Source organism: Aythya fuligula, chromosome 23 (assembly GCF_009819795.1).
Source record: "Aythya fuligula isolate bAytFul2 chromosome 23, bAytFul2.pri, whole genome shotgun sequence".
Taxonomy (NCBI): Eukaryota; Metazoa; Chordata; class Aves; order Anseriformes; family Anatidae; genus Aythya; species Aythya fuligula.
The window spans coordinates 6179789-6196734 of record NC_045581.1 but is presented as its reverse complement, the minus strand read 5'-3'; the positions used below and the strand labels follow the sequence as shown (position 1 = coordinate 6196734).

Below are 16946 nucleotides of genomic sequence, written 5' to 3'. Positions count from 1 at the left end.
GATGGCGGTGACGATGATGATGGTGATGATGGTGATGACGATGGGGATGGCGGTGGTGTTGGGGATGTCAATGATGGTGGTGGTGATGGGGGTGGTGGGTGGGGTGACGATGATGATGATGGTCATGATGATGATGTCAATGATGGAGGTGATGGTGATGATGATGGTGGTGATGATGATGATGTCAATGATGGAGATGCTGATGGTGGTGGTGATGATGATGATGATGGCGGCATGGTGGGGATGGTGGTGGGGATGGGGATGAGAGGGGTGATGATGATGATGGTGGGGGGGGCTGTTGATGATCTGGGGGGTGGTGGTGATGATGGTGATGGTGATGATGGTGGTGGTGATGGTGGTGATGATAATGGTGGTGATGTCAATGGGGATGGTGGTGGTGATGGGGATGTCGATGATGATGATGGTGGTGATGATGATGATGTCAATGATGGAGATGATGGTGGTGGTGATGGTGGGGAGGGCTGGTGATGTGGATAACGGTGGTGGTGGTGATGATGATGATGGCATGGTGGGGATGGTGGTGGGGATGGGGATGTCGATGATGATGATGGTGGTGGTGATGATGATGGGCTGTTGATTGGGGTGTTGGTGGTGGTGATGATGATGATGATGATGATGGGGGTGTCAATGATATCGATGATGATGATGGGGATGATGATGATGATGGTGGTGGTGGTGATGAGGACGATGGCGATGATGATGATGAGCTGTTGATCGGGGTGTTGGTGGTGGTGATGATGATGATGGTGGGGATGGTGGTGGTGGTGGGGATGTCAATGATGATGATGATGATGATGATGATGATGATGATGGTGATGATGATCCTGGGCCTGACGTGGAGGTATGGTGGGGACCCCGGGCTGCTGTAGGCCCTGGGAGGACCCCGACCCCGACCCCGACCCCGACCCCGACCCCGACCCCGACCCCGACCCCGACCCCGACCCCGACCCCGACCCCGACCCCGACCCCGACCCCGACCCCGCCGGCCTCCCTCTCCGGTGGGCCCCACTCCCCCCCCATCACCATCGCCGCTTTAAGCCCCAGGAGTCCCCGCCCACACCCAGAGCGGGGGCGGGACCTGGCGGGGCTCAACCGCGCGGTGCAACCAATGGGAGGGCGGGACGCTCGTGACGTCAGGAGGCGGAAGCGGGGCACTGTCAGTGGCGGCGGCGGCGGCGGTGGCGGAATCATGGCGGCGTTTCCGGGACAGGTGGGGCCGGGACCGGGACCGGGGGGTCCCGGGGAGGGCCCGGGGACCCCGGGGCCTGGGCCTGGGCCTGGGCCTGGGCCTGGGGGTCCCTGAGGGGTCCGGGGGGGACCGGGGGGGGTCCCGGGGCTGGGGTCTGGGGGTCCCGGAGGGGTTCGGGGGAGATTCGGGGGGCCCGGGGGGGTCCCTGGGGGTCTTGGGGGGTCCCGGGGGGTCCCGGGGGGTCCCGGGGTAAGGGTCTGGGGGTCCCAGAGGGGTTCGGGAGGGTCCTGGGGGGTGATTTGGGGGTCCCCAGAGGACTGGGGGGGGCTTGGGGATGGGGACTGGGGGTCCCGGAGCGTTCCCGGGGAGGATTCGGGGGTCCTGGAGAGGACCGGGGGGGTCCCGGGGGTTCCTGGGGGGTCCCGGGGGGATTCAGGGGACCCAGGGGGACCAGGGGAGTCCCGGGGCAGGAGCCTGGGGGAGCCGGGGGGGGATTCGGGGGTCCCCGGAGGACTGGGGGGGGCTGGGGGTCCCAGAGCGGTCCCGGGGGGCATTCGGGGGTCCCGGGAGGGTCCCAGGGTTGGGGCCTGGGGGTCCCGGAGAGGACCGGGGGGTCCCGGCGGTTCCTGGGGGGTCCCAGGCCGGGGCCTGGGGGTGCTGGGGGGGATTCAAGGGGCCCTGGGGGTCTTGGGAGTCCCGGGGCAGAGTCCTGGGGGTCCTGGGGGGGGGGTCCCGGTACCCCCCTGACCGTGCCATTTCCCCCCCAGGGCTGTCCCGGTGCCGGGCCATACCCCGGCGGGCCCGGAGCCCCCTACGGGCACCCCCCCGGCGGGGCCGCCCCCCCCAGGTGAGTACATCCACAGGGACCCCCCCCCCCCTACCCTGCACCCCCAGATCCAACCGGGACCCGAGCAGAACCGGAGCCCGGTGCGTGCTGACGGTGCCCCCCTCCCCCTCCCCGTCACCCCCCCCCAACAGGCTGCGCCCCCCCGGGCGTGGATCCCGAAGCCTTCGCCTGGTTCCAGGCCGTGGACGCGGACGGCAGCGGCCACATCTCGGTGCGGGAGCTGAAGCAGGCGCTGCTCAACTCCAACTGGACGGCCTTCGACGACGACACCTGCCTGCTGATGATCAGTGAGCAGCCACCGGGAGAACTGGGAGCACTGGGAGAACTGGGAGCACTGGGAGCACCGGCGCACGGCCCCGCTCCGCTCCTCGCCGCCCTTCTCTTTTTATTTTTTTTTATTTTTCTCTTCTCCAGACACGTTTGACAGGACCCGCTCCGGCCGCATCGACGTGTACGGCTTCTCGGCTCTGCTGCGCTTCATCCAGCAGTGGAGGAATCTCTTCCAGCAGTTCGACCGCGACCGCTCGGGCTCCATCAGCTTCAGCGAGCTGCAGCAAGGTGGGCGAGGGACGGGGGGCACCGACCATGGGCTCTGTGGGGTTTATTGCTCTGCCTGCTGCTGCTTTCCAGCCTGTCCTCGAGCTCCTGGGTGTCCCCAAGCTCCTGGGTGTCCCCGAGCTCCCCGTGTCCCCTGCACGGGGCTGCAGAGCGAGGACCCGAGGAGCTGCGCTGCCCACGGGGAGGATTCGAGGAGCTGCAGCCCAGCCGTGTTACGAACCCCAGTCTTTAGGAAATCCCTTTCTCCCCGTTGTTCTCCCAAAGGGCTGTGGCTAAGCCTCGCCCTGCGCTGGGAGGAGCCCTTGGGCGTGTGTGGCTAAATGGGAGAGAAACATCCCTGGAATTTGGGCTTTTATTGGGTTCCTTCCTCCCTCGGTGATCCTGGAGTGTGGTGGGGATGGGTGTGCACGAGCTGGGGCTGTCACCCTTCTTTTTTGGGGGGTTTTAACCCGAGTGCTTCTCCCTCCCAGCCTTCTCCCAGCTGGGCTACAACCTCAGCCCCCAGTTCAGCCAGCTGCTGCTGGCCCGCTACGCCCCGAGGTCGCCCGACCCCAGCATCCAGCTCGACCGCTTCATCCACATCTGCATGCAGCTCCAGAGCACCACCGAGGCTTTCCGTGAGAAGGACACGGCGCTGCTGGGCAACGTCCGCCTCAGCTACGAGGACTTCCTCACCATGGTGGTCACCCGCATGTTGTGACACCCCAGGACCCCTCGCTGCGCCCCCAAATTGCCCCGGGACACCCCCCCCCCACCCCCAGAGCCCTGCTGGTGCCTCCCGGTGCCGGTCCCTGCGGTGCCACCGCACGGTTCTGCTGCCCCGGGGCTGTGCCACGAGGTGCGACGGCCAAACCAGGAGCCAGCCCGTGCCATGCCTCTAGGGACCACCTGGATTTTCCCGTTTCTGGCCCAAAATCCTGCAGGAAGCCAGGGCCAGCTCCTTGCCAACGTGTCCTGATTTCTTTCTGCCCGTGGAAGCCGAGCCGGGGAGCGGTGCCAGCCTCGTTGTGCAGCTCTGGAATAAAGCACCCCGCACGCTGCTCTCCTGCCTGGGCTGTTTGTGGGGTGCTGGCCCCCCAAAAAAAACCCCGGGGGGCCGTGGATGTCCCGTACCCACAGCCCTGGTGTTGCTGCTGGGGGCCAGGATCAGCCCCGGGCAGGAGGAAAGCTGCGGGGCTGCCCGGGCTGTGGGACGCCTCCCTTCGCTTCCATAAAATCCATTTTTTTTTTACCTTTTTTGTCCTAATTTACGGCAAAAGCCGTGCCCTGCTCCTCTTCTGAGGCACAGCCAGGAGGTGAGCAGCACGAAGCCTTCCTCTGCTTCTAAACTGACATCTCTACAATTCTGGGTTTAATTTCCCTTAATGGGAAGCAGCTCGGAGCGGGGTGTGAAGGCCGCGTTCCTTCCCCATATTTGAAGGATTTTTTCTACAAAAAGGGAGATTTTCAAGCACCGTAAACTCTGATTCCCTCAGAAGCACCGCCTGGGTTTGGGATTTTTCTAACCCTCAGCCAAAGGTGTGGGACCGCTGGAGTAACCCCTGCTAATTCCCAAAATAGTTGGAGCCGGGCCCTTTCTGGCTTATTTTGGGAGGGGATTTGGGCTCCTGGGTGTTTTTATCATTGGGGGGGGGGGGTGCAGGGCAGGATCCCACCACCAGGTGCCGCCCCACTCCACGCTGGGGGGGGGACCAGAGGCAGGGCTGTGGGGCTCCGAGCCAGACTGACTGCAAATCGAAACCAAAAAGAGGCAAAAAAAGGGAGAAAAGGCGAAAAATAAAGGGGTGGGGACAGCCCGAGCTGCTGGGGCGCGGCTGGGATTTGGGAACGGTGTGGGCAGGGGAAGGGGGACGGGATGGATTTGGGGATGGATGTAGGGATGGGATAGGGTTGGGGACGGGATGGATATGGGGACAGGACGGATATTGGGATGGGGTTGGGGTGGATGTGGATAGGGGGTGGATATGGGGACGGGATGGATGTGGGGATGGATATTGGGATGGGATGGGGTGGACGGGGGTATGGGATGGATGTAGGGACAGGATGGACGTGGATGGGGGGATGGCATGGACAAGGACATGGGGCTGGGATGGCCGTGGGGATGGGGACAGGGTGGGGCTGGGATGGCCGTGGTTATGGGGTGGATGTGGGGCTGGGACGGACGGGGACATGGGTACGGGATGGGGCTGGGGTGCCTGTGGGGACAGCCACACGCACGGGCTGACCCCAGACACCATCCCAGCTCCATCCCACGCGCTCTGCACACCCCCAGCCTCACTTTTGAGTCTCTCACCGCTGGGACCCCCCCCAAAAAAACCCCAAGACCCCCTTGGCAGCCCCTCACCCTCTCCCCCCACGCATCCAGCCCCCTGATCCCTGGGGCCCCGCAGCTCCTGCAGCCCGCGGCCGAGGTCACAGCGTGCCAACAAAACAGGAAGGCGGCCGGACAAAGCCGCCCTTATCAGGCCCCCGCAGCCCTTATCAGCCCCCCCCCAGCCCTTATCAGGCCCCCCCAGCCCTTCCAGGTGCTGCCCCCCCTTCCCCTTTACCCTAAACCCTGGGTCCCCCCTTCCCTCCCCATCCCCGACCCCACAAGCTCGCACCCTATGGGGCCACGCGCCCGCCGGGAGGCTTCCAGGAGTTTATTTACAAATATTAAAAAGCAAAATAAATACAAAAAAAAAAAATAAAACAACAAAAAAATGGTTTAAAAGTACAGCCCGGCGTGGGGGGGTGGGAAGGAAAAGGGGGGGGGCTGTGAGGCTGCTCTGGACCCAGCTGCGGCCCCATGGGGACACTTGGGGGGGGTCCCCAGGGCCACGTCCCTGCACAAAAAGCCCTTAGCACCATTGGGACGAGGCGGGGGGGGGGCACAGGGGACCCCCCCACCCTTGGGTGCCAGCAGCACCCAGCCTTGGGGGGGCTCCTCCAGCCCTGGGGGGCACGGAGGAACCCCCCCGGCTGCGTGGTGCTGTGCTACCCCCCCCAAAAGGGGCATGGGGAATTTTGGGGGGGGGAATAAGGGACCATATCTTGGAGGGGGGGTCCCACTGCAGCCCCCCCGCCATATAATGGGGCTGGGAGAGGGCTGGGGCGGGGGGGGGCCGCCTTTGAAGAGCCCCCGGCTGCCGACAAAGAGCCCGCCGAGCCCGGAGGGGGGGGGATTAACGGGTAAATCCCACAGGCAGCGGGGTTGCCCCCCCCCCCCGGCCTCATTCCCCCCCCCAAAAACCCCATTCACGCCCCGATGCACCCGGCCGCTGCGTCAGCACCCCAGGGCGCTGGGGTCACGGGGGGGGGGGGGGGCATGACCCCGACTGACCCCGGCTGGGGAGGGTCTGGGGGGGGGGGGATCAAGGCCGTCTCGGGGGGGGGGGGGTCGTGGGGAAGGGGGGGTCATTTGTGGGGCATGTCCTCCACCCCGACGCGCCCCCAGACGCCCAGCACGAAGCTCTCCACCTCGCACTCGTTGACGCCGCGGGCGATGCGGAAGCGCCCGTCCTCGCCCCACGCCCTGCCCCACGAGTTGGCTGCCGTCTGGGGGGGGGGGGGACACGGCTTCAGCTCAGTGCCCGGACCCCCCCAGGACCCCCCAGCCTCGCTTGTACAAAAAAAAAAACTCACCCAGTATTTTAGGGTCTGGCCGTCGGGCAGCTGCTCCTCGCCCCACCTGCAGCGGGAGGGCAGGGGGTGAGCGGGGACCCCCCCCCCAGGCTCCATTTTTGGGGGGTGCATGGGGGGTGCACCCATTTTTGCCCCCCACCCACCCCGTGCTGTGATCCTGGGGGGGCCGTGAACCCCCTCTTGTTTCCCAAGGGTTGGGATGGGGGCAGGGGGAGTGCGCCCCCCACCCCGGTCCTGGCCCTGGTGCCCAGCGCCGTGCGCTCGGGGTCCCTGCTGGCACCGGGACCAGCTCCAGCACCACCAGCACCAGTACGACCAGCACCAGTGCCAGAATCAGAACCAGTGCCAGCAGCACCAGCTCCAGCTCTGGGCTCCTGCACCGGCTCCCATACCAGGCTCCAGAACCAGCACCACCAGCACCAGTACCAGCTCCAGAACCAGTACCAGAAACAGCTCCAAAACCAGGCTCCGGCACCAGTGCCAGGCTCCAGTGCCAGCTCCAGCTCCCGAAACAGCACCAGCACCACCAGCACCAGCACTGGGCTCCCACACCAGTATCTAGCACCAGCACCAGCTCCAGAACCAGCACCAGCACCACCAGCACCAGTTCCAGCACCAGTGCCAACACCAGTTCCAGCTCTAACACCAGTGCCAGAGCCAGCTCCAGCTCCAGAACCAGCTCCAGCACCACCAGCACCAGCCCCAGCTCCCACACCATTCTCCAGCCCCAGTTCCAGCCCCAGCCCCAGCTCCATCTCCAGGCTCCAGCCCCCCCCCGCACCCCTTTTCCCAGCCCCCCCGAGCCCCTACCCGGTGATTTTGACCGAGTGCGTCCCGTGCCGCTGGTGCTTCGGCCCCTTGCCCTCGGCCACGGGCGTGTGCCGGTAAATCCCGCTGCGGTACAGGAAGAAATCCTCGTGCACCTCCAGGATGGCTGCGGGCAGGAGCAGAGGGCTTTGGGGGGCTGGGGGGGTTGGGGGGGGGGGGACACAGGCACCGAGCAGCCGGAGCTCAGCACCCCCCCAGGAGCAGGAGGAGGGCGGGGGGCCGGGGCTGTGCCAAGGCTCGGCCAGGGGAGGGGATTAAAAAAATCAAATCAAGGAGGTTAATGAGCAGGGAGGGCAGCGTGACGGTGCTCAGCAGCCAAGCTGGGGGGGCCCAGCCCCACGGCCGGTCCTGAGCTGTCCCTCTGGCAGCAGATCCCCCAAATTTAGGGCTCAGTGCCCCCGGCAGCTCCTCACCTTGCACGGGGCCGTTCTCCATCAGCTCCTTCATGATCTCCTTCTCCTGCAAGCACGGAGCCGCCTGGCACCGGGTGGGCACGGCTGCCCCCCAGGGAAGAGCCCCCCCAACCTCTACCCTCCCCAGCACCCCAGGGGGCACCCAGCAGGGTGACCCCAAACCCCCTTGGAGATACCCCAAATCCCACCCGGGGGGGGGGCGGTTTGCAGCGGGTGCCCCCCCGTTTCCCTCCAGCCCCGGGTCCCATGGGTGCTCACGCTGGAGGCGAGGCGGTAGGCGGGGGTGGACTGGTAGATGTCGTTGGCGTGGGTCTGGGGGTTGGGGCAGCGCGCCGTGGCCTGCCGCTTGCCCCGTCCCGTGGAGCGGCTGTGCATCATGCAGGGCGGTGCCGCCGGCTGGCTGTCGGGGCTGGTGAAGGGGTAGCACTCGTCTGTCACCACCCTGATGAGAGAGGGCGAGGGCGTGAGGAGGAGAAGGACCTGTCCCTGTACCGTCCCGTCCCATCCCCATCCCATTGTGCCCATCCGATTCCCATCCCCATCCCATCCCATCCCCATCCCATCCCTATTCCCATTCCAATCCCATCCCCTCCCCATCCCCATTCCCATCCCATTGTGCCCATCCCATCCCATCCCATCCATCCCCTCCCATCGCACTGTGCCCATCCCATTGTGCCCATCCGAATCCCATATCCCCATTCCAATCCCATCCCATTGTGTCCATCCCATTGTGCCTATCCCATCCCATCCCATCCCAATCCCATACCCCTATCCCATCCCATATCCCCATCCCCATCCCATATCCTCATCCCATGCCATCCATCCCATCCCATTGTGCCCATCCCATTGCGCCTATCCCATCCCATCCCAATCCCATATCCCTATCCCCATCCCATCCCATATCCCCCTCCCATCCCATTATGCCCATCCCATTGTGCCCATCCCAATCCCATCCCATTGTTCCCATCCCACCCCATCCCCTCCCCAGCAGGGCTGGCAGCCCCCGTCCCCGCACCCACCCCCGTCCCCACTCACCCCCTCCTGCGCAGGTACCACCAGGCCCCGTCCAGCCGCCCCCCGCTGCAGCCCCGCTGGTTGCGGGTGTCGCAGGAGAGGAGGTTTTGGGGTGACAGGGAGGGCGTCATGTGCCCCATGGAGTGGATGGAGATGCGGTCGGAGGCGACGGCTGGGGGTGAGCACAGGGGGGGGAAATCGGGGCTGGGGGCAGCTCCCCGGGGTCCTGCCCTGCTCCCACCTCCATGGGTTTGGGCTCCAGTCCCTCCAGTCCCTGTCCCCAGAGACCACCCCGACCCATCCCATCCCATTGTGCCCATCCCATCCCATTGTGCCCATCCCATTCCATCCCATCCCATTGTGCCCATCCCATCCCATTGTGCCCATCCCATCCCATCCCATTGTGCCCACCCCACCCCATCCCAGTGCCCCCACCAGCCGTGGAGAACGCCCAGGATCCGGCGCAGTTGCCCTGGTCCAGGGGCTCGTGGATCATCCCCGGCCACTTGGTGGCTGCATCAAAGTGGGGGGGCAGCACCTCGTTGGAGTCCATGGGCACCTGCGGAGGTGTGGGGGGATGCTCAAGGCATGGGGACCCCCCCCCCCCAAACACACCCCTTCCATTGCAACCCCAAAGCTGTGCTCCACAGCCCCACACTGAACCCCCAGCCCCACTGCAGACATCATGGGGTTGGACCCCTTGGGTCGGGGACCCCCCCAGCCCCTGGTTGAGGTTAACCAGGATACAAGTGCCCCCCCCCCCCCCCGAGGACCCAGCTCCTTTCCTAAATTTGGGCTCAGCTGTGCCAGCCCCCAGCATCCGGCCCCGGGTGCCAACGGGGGCGCAAGGGGGGGCCCCCTCCTTGTGGCCCCTATCCGGCGCTGCCCTCCCTGACCCCCGTGGCTGACTCACGCCCGGCGTTTCCTTTTCGGGGAGGGGGGGGGACACAGGACGGTGCCCCCGCCCCGGCCACGCACAGCTCAGCCTTCCTGGGGAGGCTGCGGCACCCAGCTCAGCCCAGCCCAGCGCAGGAAACGCTAAAATTAAACCTCGGGGGGGGTCAAGGCCACGGCGCTGGGTGTGCGCCGCGTGCTTGGCTCTCTCCTGGGGGGCTTCCCGGCCTCGGGGGGGGGGTCCCAGTTCGTGGCATGGCAGGGGCAGAGCCCCCCCGGTGCCAGCACGGTGCCGCTGATGCTGGGCACCCCCTTGGGATGCTCCGTGCTGCTCCCCACAGCCCCCCAAATTAAGGCTTGAGTGGGGCGAGCGGGGACCCCCCTGGACACCCGGTGTGCTGCCCACCCCCCTCATTTCCATTTCCCCCGGGGGCTGCTTTCGGCTGCAGCTCGGGGGCACCGAACCCCCCCCCAACCCCCCCCGGCTGTGCCGACTCAGCAGCCTCGGGGCCGGCTTTCCGATGGGAACGCAGCGAGGAGCAGCGGGGCAAAAACAACAGCGGCAGCGGGGGAATGTGCTGAGCTGCCGTCTCCAAACAGCCCCCCCCCGGCTCCCCCCAAAACCCCCCCCCCCACGGCCCCTTCCCCGCCTCCACGCCGGGTGCCGAGCCCCTCGCGGGGACGGGGACCCCGTGGAGATGCTGGGCGCAAGGGGCCGCGTGCCTCAGTTTCCCCATGGGGTTGTTTTGTTTTTTTTTGGGGGGAGGGGGACACGGGGGGGGGGGCGCAGGGCTCACGTGCATCTCGTTCATGTTCATGACGGTGGGCGGCGGGCGGAAGGTGCCCAGGCGGTAGCGGATCCCCTCCTCCAGCGTCATCCCCCAAAATTGGCTGTAGTTGCCGGCCCTCCAGCTGCAGGGGAGCGACGTTAGGGGCAAAAAAAAAGCACCCCAAAAGCACCGGGGGGGGGGGGGGGCACCCCCGTCCCCATCCCCGTCCCCATCTGGGACCGTTCTGCCCCCTTACCCGAAGTTGCCCCCGTTGATGGCATCGATCAGGTCCCCATCCACGAGGCAGGCGTTGTCCTCGCACTGCCACTGCCCGCCGGGGCTGCAGGTGCTGGGGGGGGGGCAGCACGGTCAGTTTGGGGGGGGGGAAGCACCCCATGGACCCCCAAATGGGGGGTGCCCACATCAGGGCTGCCCCCACTTAGCTGGGGACCCACGGACACCGAGGGCAGGGGGCTGCTGCTGCTGTTGGGGGGGGGTTGGTGGCTGTGTCCCCCCCCCAAACCTTGACCCTCCCCAGTCCCCGCAGTCCCCCCCCCGGGGTATGGGATGGAAAATGAGCTGAAAACCCTCCAGGGCTGCAAACAGCAGAGAGGGGCTTGGACACCAGCCCAGGGAGGGGGACTCGGGGCCGGCAGCACCAGGGGGGGACCCGGGGAAGGGGTGGCGGGGGCCGTGTCCCCACGGGGAGCCCCCGGCGGCGCTCCCCCCGCGTGGCCAGCAATGCTCGGCATCCCTCCCGGCACAGCTCCCGGCAGCTCTTCCCTTTTAAGGAGCCTGGCTGCAGCCCCAACAGCCCCGCTCCTTGCTCCTTGTGCCCCGACGGTGGCACCGTCCCCATTCCCATCCCATTCCCATCCCCGTCCCCATTCCCGTCCCCAAACCCATCCTCGTTCCTGTCCCCATCCCCATCCCCGTCCCCATTCCCGTCCCTGTCCCCGTTCCCATCCCATCCCCATCCCCGTTCCCATCCCTGTCCCCATTCCTGTCCCCGTCCCCGTCCAGGGCAGCCACCCAGCCCCCAGCTCCCACCACAACCTGGCCCCCACATCCCCGTGCAGGGGGCAAATTCCTCGGCACAGCCAGGCTCGGAGCAGGGGTTGCAAATCCCCCCCCCCTGGTTTCTGCCCCCACGCAGCCCCCTCCAGGCACAGCCAAGTGCTGGGGGGCAGTGGGAGAAGCCCCTGGGATGCGCTCCTTGGGGACGGGCGCTGGGAGCCCCTCGGGGGCAGATTTGGGGTGCAGCCAGGCACCCTCAGCAGCTCCCTGTGCCCCAGCCCCGTCTGCGTCTCCCAGGCTTTGATTTTTTTCTCCTAATTTCCCCGGCCCTGCCGGAGCCAGGCAAGGACCGGGTCAGAGCGAAGCACTGCAGGAATTGCTCTCCGTGTTCCAAGTGCGGGGGAAGAAAATTTTGGCAGAGGAGCCGCAGCCCCCGGAGGCCAGCTGGGCAGGGAAAGTTCCCGGCACAGGGACCAGTTCCCCGAGCACAGGGCTCTGGGGGGGGGGCTCGACCTTCCCCGGGGAGCTCGGGAACGGCCTCCAGCCCCACGTGCCTCCACGCCACGGTCCTGAAAAAGTCCCGGGTGGCTTCGGGGAGGGCTCGGCTCAGCCCATGCCCCTCCTGCACGGCTGCGCTGGGCGGGCTGGCCTCTCACCTCCAGCCCCAGCGGGCTGCTCGGGCACGCAGGCGCGCCGGCACGCACGTGCAAGCACCCACGGGCACGCAGCCGCGCGCTCCAGCCCCAGCCGGAGCCTTTGATTCCCCCCCTTATCGGCCGCATCGCGCCGAGCCAGCCCGCCCAGGTATGTTTGCTCCTCGTCTCGGGGCAGAGCTGCGCCCGCAGGTTCCTCGTTCCCCGGCTCCGGGATGCCAGCAATTCCTCCGCAGCCGCTTTCCAGATAAACCCCGCGCCGCCCGCCAGCACAAACAGCGAGCTCCCGGCACGCAGCGCGGGTGCTGGAGCAGGACGGGGCCGGACCCCGACCCGCAGCAGGCTGGGGCAAGCTGGGCCGGGAACGGAGAAGCCCCAGCAGCCTCAACCCACATCTGCGAGGCCGCACGCTGCCCCACGAGCGAGCGGCTCCCACCGAGGCGTGCGCTGAAATTTGGGAGCAGCCCAAAGCCCCGGGCTGCGCGCTCCGAATGCGCCAGGGCGAAGGCGTTTGGCACCGGCCCCCGCCACCCAGCGCGGCCCCGCGCGCCCCAACCGGCTGCGGGCAGCCCCTGCCGGCCTGGTCCCGGTGCTGAGCCGGTGCTGCCGGTGCTGGCACGGCCCTTGGGGCACTCACCACAGGTTGCAGTTCTCCCGGTACGTGGCCCCGCTGGGGTAGGTGCGGCCGGCGCGGGCGCAGCCTGGGTGGGAGAGAGGAGAGCCCGGGTGAGCGCACGGCTGCGGAGGGTCCTGCCGGGCCCCCCCCCCCAAAAAAAAAACAAACACCAAAGGGAAATGAAACACAAATCCTAAAGGTGCTGAGCAGCCGCGGAGCTGTGCGCCCGACCAGCACGGGGCTGGGGAGCAGGATTTGGGTAGAGAGGTGGGCGCGGGGCTGGCTCAGCACCAGGAGGGTTAAGCCTGGGGCTGCCCGGCACAGCCGGCCTCGCACGCACAGCCTGGCGGGGCCGGGATAAAGGGGCCACTGATCCCCGGAGCTGGCTCTGCTCCGCGGGGACTTGAGAGGGAGCCTTGTGCTGCACGGCGGGGGCAGTCCCGGCTCGCCCCCACATGCCACGGCTGCCACCCGGGTGAAGTCAGGACCGTGCCCCAGACATGACCGGGGCACCCCGGCACCATCCGGCCTGGCTCTGCCCGCAGGTGCGTGCCCCAGCGCTGCCCCCCCCCCGCCTTCCTGCCCCACGGAGAGCTGCACAAATCGGACTGGGGGCTGCTCCAGCCCCTTTGCTGGGACCCCAGCCCCAGCCCGCCCAGTTTGCACTGGGTTTCCAGAGCTCTGTGGGATCCAGCATGACTCTGTGATCATCCCGGTGTTACCCAGCACGTCGGGCACCCGTGCCAACCCCACCATGAGGGGGGCGGATTTGGGGAGGGGCGCCTCACCTTGAACTTTGGGGAAAGGGGCCGGGATGCCCAGGCAGTACTCCCAGAAGTCCGGGCAGCAGTCGGAGACGGTGCGGTTGCAGAAGAGGTCGCAGTAGCAGATGGTGTCCAGGTAGGGCACGGTGCAGCCGTCGTCCCGGCCGTGGCAGCAGACGTCCCCTCGCTGGCAGTAGGAGCCGCCGGCATCGTAGACGCCGTGCTCGTACAAGCCGGGGGCCAGCTCCCGGCGCGTGCGTGCCCGGGCAGCCCCGGCCGCCCCCGCCAGCAGCCAGAGGCAGAGCAGGGCCCAGGGCAGGCGCATGGTGCCCGCGATGTCCCCGACCTGCAGCCGCTGCGGGGACGGGGCGGTGAGAGGGGACCGACCCCAGCCCCTGCGCCGATGCCCTTTGGGGTTGCTGCTCCCGGCGGGTGGGAGCTGGGGGGGTAATGGGGGGCGATGGGGGGGGCATTTTGGGGGTGCTCTGTCCCCACCCAAGGTGGCTGTGCCCCTGGTGGTGTGCGTGATCCCCAAACTTTCTCCTTTCCCAGCTCCCCCCCGACCTCCAAGCAGCTCCGTAGCGGGGGTCCCGGCTCCCAGCCCCGTGCCCCCACCCCGACGCCCCCCACATCGCCTCCCTCCGGGGTGCTGCGCCCCACGCAGACCCTAAAACCCACCCTCCAGGAGCAGAACCCCCACGGGACGGGGGATCCCCGGGGGTGGGGGGCACAGCCCCGTGCCCCCTCCGCCCCAAACCCAGCCGGGGCGCGGCTGTGCCGGGACAGGGTGGGGGGGGGGGGGGACCAAGGGGCGCCCCCGGCTGCGGGCGCTGCGCTGAGTTCCCCGGGCTCAGCCCGCGGCTGCCGGGAGCCCTCGGGGAGAGGGAGCGGGTCCCGGTGCGGGGGGGTCCCGGGGCACGACCCCCGCTGCCCCCCAGCCCCCTACCTGCCGCACCCGCCGTGCGCTCCGCTCCGCGCCTCCGCCGCCTCCGCCGCCGAGCGCCTCCCCCGGCCCCGCCGCTCCCTTATAGCCGCGCCCCGGGGGGGGGGCCGGGGGGGGGCCGGGAAAGTGCCGGGGGGCAGCCGAGACCGTGGCCGGACCGGGATAGGCCTGGGGGGGGCGCAGGGGGGGCGGTGGTGGCCGCGCTGCGCTGTCCCAGCCCGGGCGCAACGGGGTCGGTGCCGGTGGTCCCAGCGCCCCGGTGTCCCCTGCCCCTTACGGGTGGGGGACCAAGCTGGGGGGGTTGGGGGGGTATTGGGGGGACCTGGGGGGGTCGTGTAGAGGGAGGTGGTGAGGGTAAAGGTGGTCCCGAGGGAGCTCCGAGCCCCCTGCCCCGTCCTTCCCAGGCCGGGGGTCCCCAGCACACCACGCTCCGGCACGGGGCTCCCCGCGGCCTGGGGAGGGTGTGGGGGGTGCAGTGGGGTGCGGGTGCCCCCCCTCGCCCAGCAGCCCGCCTGCTGCATGTGTGTGAGCCCGGGATGTCCCACAGCACCCGGGGCACGCGGCCAGTGTCACTTGGTGCCAGCACCACGTCCCCACCGCCAGGACCCCCGGCCGGAGGGGGAGAGGGGCCGTGCACCCCCAGGGCTTGCCCACCCCATGGCTCCTGTCCCCCCCCCACGGGGATTTTGGCAGCCTCAGGGCTTGCCGCCTGGCTCTGGCCCCCAGGAGCATCCCCAGGCCGCTGCCAAAGGATTCCTCGAAGATGCTTCCCAGCAGCCAGGACGGAGGCACGGCGAGCAGCAGGAGGCCAGCCGGGTCCCCGGGCCGAGCTCCTGCCTCGGGGGGGAGGCTGCGGTGGCTCGGGGGGGTGCTGAGAGCCTGGAGCACCCCAGCCAACAAGGCACAACAAGGGCTGCGTCCTGCTGGAGGTGTTGGGGTGCTCAGGGCAGCCACAGGAGGGTCCTGAAAGAGCCCCCCCAGTGCTGGGATCTCGCCGGGTGCCTGGCTGCCTCTCTCAGATGCGGCTTTTCCTGCGAGCACGGCCTTGGGCAGAGCGAGGCCACGGCACGGGGCCGGGCTGAGCGCTGCTGAGAGCCTCAGGAAGGAACTGGGTCCGGCCCGGAGCCCGGCTGTCTCCTTTCCGTGACTGTGCGGACAGGAATCCAGAGTGAGTCATGAATTTCTCCAAGACCCCAAGGGACAAAGCAGAGCCACAGGCGTGAAGGACACCCCCGGTCCCATTCCCGTCCCCGGTCCATCCTTGTGCCAGGCAGCGCCCAGGCTGAAGGCGAGGATGCAGCGAGCTGCGGGGCGCTGCCAGGCGCAGAGCTGGCCCCCTCCCGTTCCCACAGCAGCCCCTGACCCCCCCCAAAAAGCGATGGGGGCTCGTGTGCAGGGCCAGCAGCGCTCGCCCCCTTCCTGCGGGCGTGCTTGGCTTGGCTCTTGGCGTGCCGACCTGGCTCCTGGCGGGACGCGGGGTCACGGCTCGCTGCGTCCCTCACAGGCATTTCCCCCCCCCAGCCCTGCGTTTCCCCTCTCCCTGCCTCGTGCACACGCAGCGGGGGGGGGCCAAGGTGGAGCAGGGACAAAGTCCAGCCTTGGGCACCTCGGGCTCACGTGGGAGAGGGAGGCAGCGGGCTGGCAGCGCGCCCGGCCCTGCCACCGCCACCACCACCACCTGCGGCTGCTCTGGGCAGGGACAAGGTCCCCTCGTGCCTTGGGGACACGGGGCCGAGCTCGGGGGCTGCAGACTTGGCCCAGAGCCCAGCCCAAATCTGCTGGGAGCAGCAGGGGCTCACTTGAGCTGCATCCAACACACGGCGCTGCTGTCCCCAAGCCCCCCGCGGCGATGCGGGGCCATGGGTAGGGTGCAGACCCCGCTGCGGGCACGATGCACAACCCCAAACCCACCCCGGAAAGTGGTGCCAGCAGCTGGGGCAGCAGGACAGGGGCTGTTCCTGCTCGCCCCGTCCTGGCAAACCCTTCAAAGCCTCTGCTTCAAAGCAGCCCCGGGCGCACGGCAGCCGGACGTGCGCAGCCGAGGGCTCCCCGGGGATCGCGCCCCGCACGCCAGGAGCTCAGGGGGGGACGTCCCCAGACCCCATCCCAGCAGAGACCCCATGGATTGGGGCCGCTCCGGGGGTCTGGGGGGGACAGGAGAGGGGTTTCTGCAGCTGGGGTGGTGGTGGGGGCTGACCCCACGGCGCAGCCCCCACCCCAGGATGAGCCCGGGATGGGATTTTTGGCAAAAGGCAGCCAGGAAACGCAGGGAAGGAGCGGCTGAGAGCCCGGCTTCCTCCTGGGGAAGGGCAGTGCGGGAAGGGGCCTTGCCCTCCCCGTGACACCGGCAGCCCGGGGGGACACGGCCACGGCCACGGGGCTGGGGCGAAGGCTTTGCCACCCCCTTGGGGGGGCTGCAGGTTTTTGGGGAGGGGGCTCACACCCGCACCTTGTCCTAGATGTGCCCAATTGGGCCATCCGAGCACGGTGCACAACTGGGGACACATCATTTGGGGACGCGTAACTTTGGGGACACACAGATTTGGGGACACACCTTTTGGGGACGCATCGTTTGGGGACACAGAAATTTGGGGACACCCCTTTTGGGGTCACCCTTCCAACAACGGCAGCGTGGGTCCCTCTGCAGTGCCATCAGGCAGCTCGGGGCCGGAGGGGGGGGCCTGGAAGTGAGCCCAGCACGGGGAGGGGGGGGGACACCAGCGGCCACCCGGTGCTGCTCGGTCACGGGGCTGGAGTGCCACCTCTTGGGACAGCAGAAACCAGGCGGGCAGGCG

The 16946-nt window shown here is 68.0% G+C and overlaps 2 protein-coding genes across 2 annotated transcripts; one reads left to right on the top strand and one right to left on the bottom strand.

The window, feature by feature from the left end:
• The first annotated feature begins 418 nt into the window (after window positions 1-418).
• PEF1 (penta-EF-hand domain containing 1) lies at window positions 419-3843 on the top strand. Its single transcript, XM_032202486.1, has 5 exons — window positions 419-509; window positions 1151-1231; window positions 2189-2344; window positions 2472-2615; window positions 3086-3843. Exons 1-5 carry the CDS (start codon window positions 419-421, stop codon window positions 3313-3315), a joined length of 702 nt encoding a protein of 233 aa, XP_032058377.1. The 3' UTR covers window positions 3316-3843.
• A 2125-nt stretch (window positions 3844-5968) lies between these two features.
• TINAGL1 (tubulointerstitial nephritis antigen like 1) lies at window positions 5969-16720 on the bottom strand. The gene is made up of 13 exons (XM_032202484.1): window positions 16706-16720; window positions 14155-14232; window positions 13233-13563; window positions 12466-12529; window positions 10415-10507; window positions 10186-10300; window positions 8930-9053; window positions 8516-8666; window positions 7739-7922; window positions 7481-7526; window positions 7050-7173; window positions 6240-6285; window positions 5969-6152 (listed from the first exon to the last, which is right to left on the bottom strand). The coding sequence occupies exons 1-13, from the start codon at window positions 16718-16720 to the stop codon at window positions 6012-6014; spliced, it is 1512 nt and encodes a 503-aa protein (XP_032058375.1). The 3' UTR covers window positions 5969-6011.
• Window positions 16721-16946: the final 226 nt, after the last annotated feature.

Bases quoted from the DNA above. Each gene is read 5' to 3' on its own strand.
- TINAGL1 (XM_032202484.1), bottom strand. The intron at 13,564-14,154 runs GTAGGGGGCTGG...CCGTCCCCGCAG, and splicing joins GCGCACGGCGGGTGCGGCAG to CGGCTGCAGGTCGGGGACAT. The intron at 9,054-10,185 runs GTGAGCCCTGCG...ACACCTCCGCAG, and splicing joins TGAACATGAACGAGATGCAC to GTGCCCATGGACTCCAACGA.
- PEF1 (XM_032202486.1), top strand. From the start codon at position 419: ATGATGGTGGTGATGATGATGATGTCAATGATGGAGATGATGGTGGTG. The intron at 510-1,150 runs GTGATGATGATG...CGGGACGCTCGT, and splicing joins TGTGGATAACGGTGGTGGTG to GACGTCAGGAGGCGGAAGCG. The intron at 1,232-2,188 runs GTGGGGCCGGGA...CCCCCCCAACAG, and splicing joins TGGCGGCGTTTCCGGGACAG to GCTGCGCCCCCCCGGGCGTG.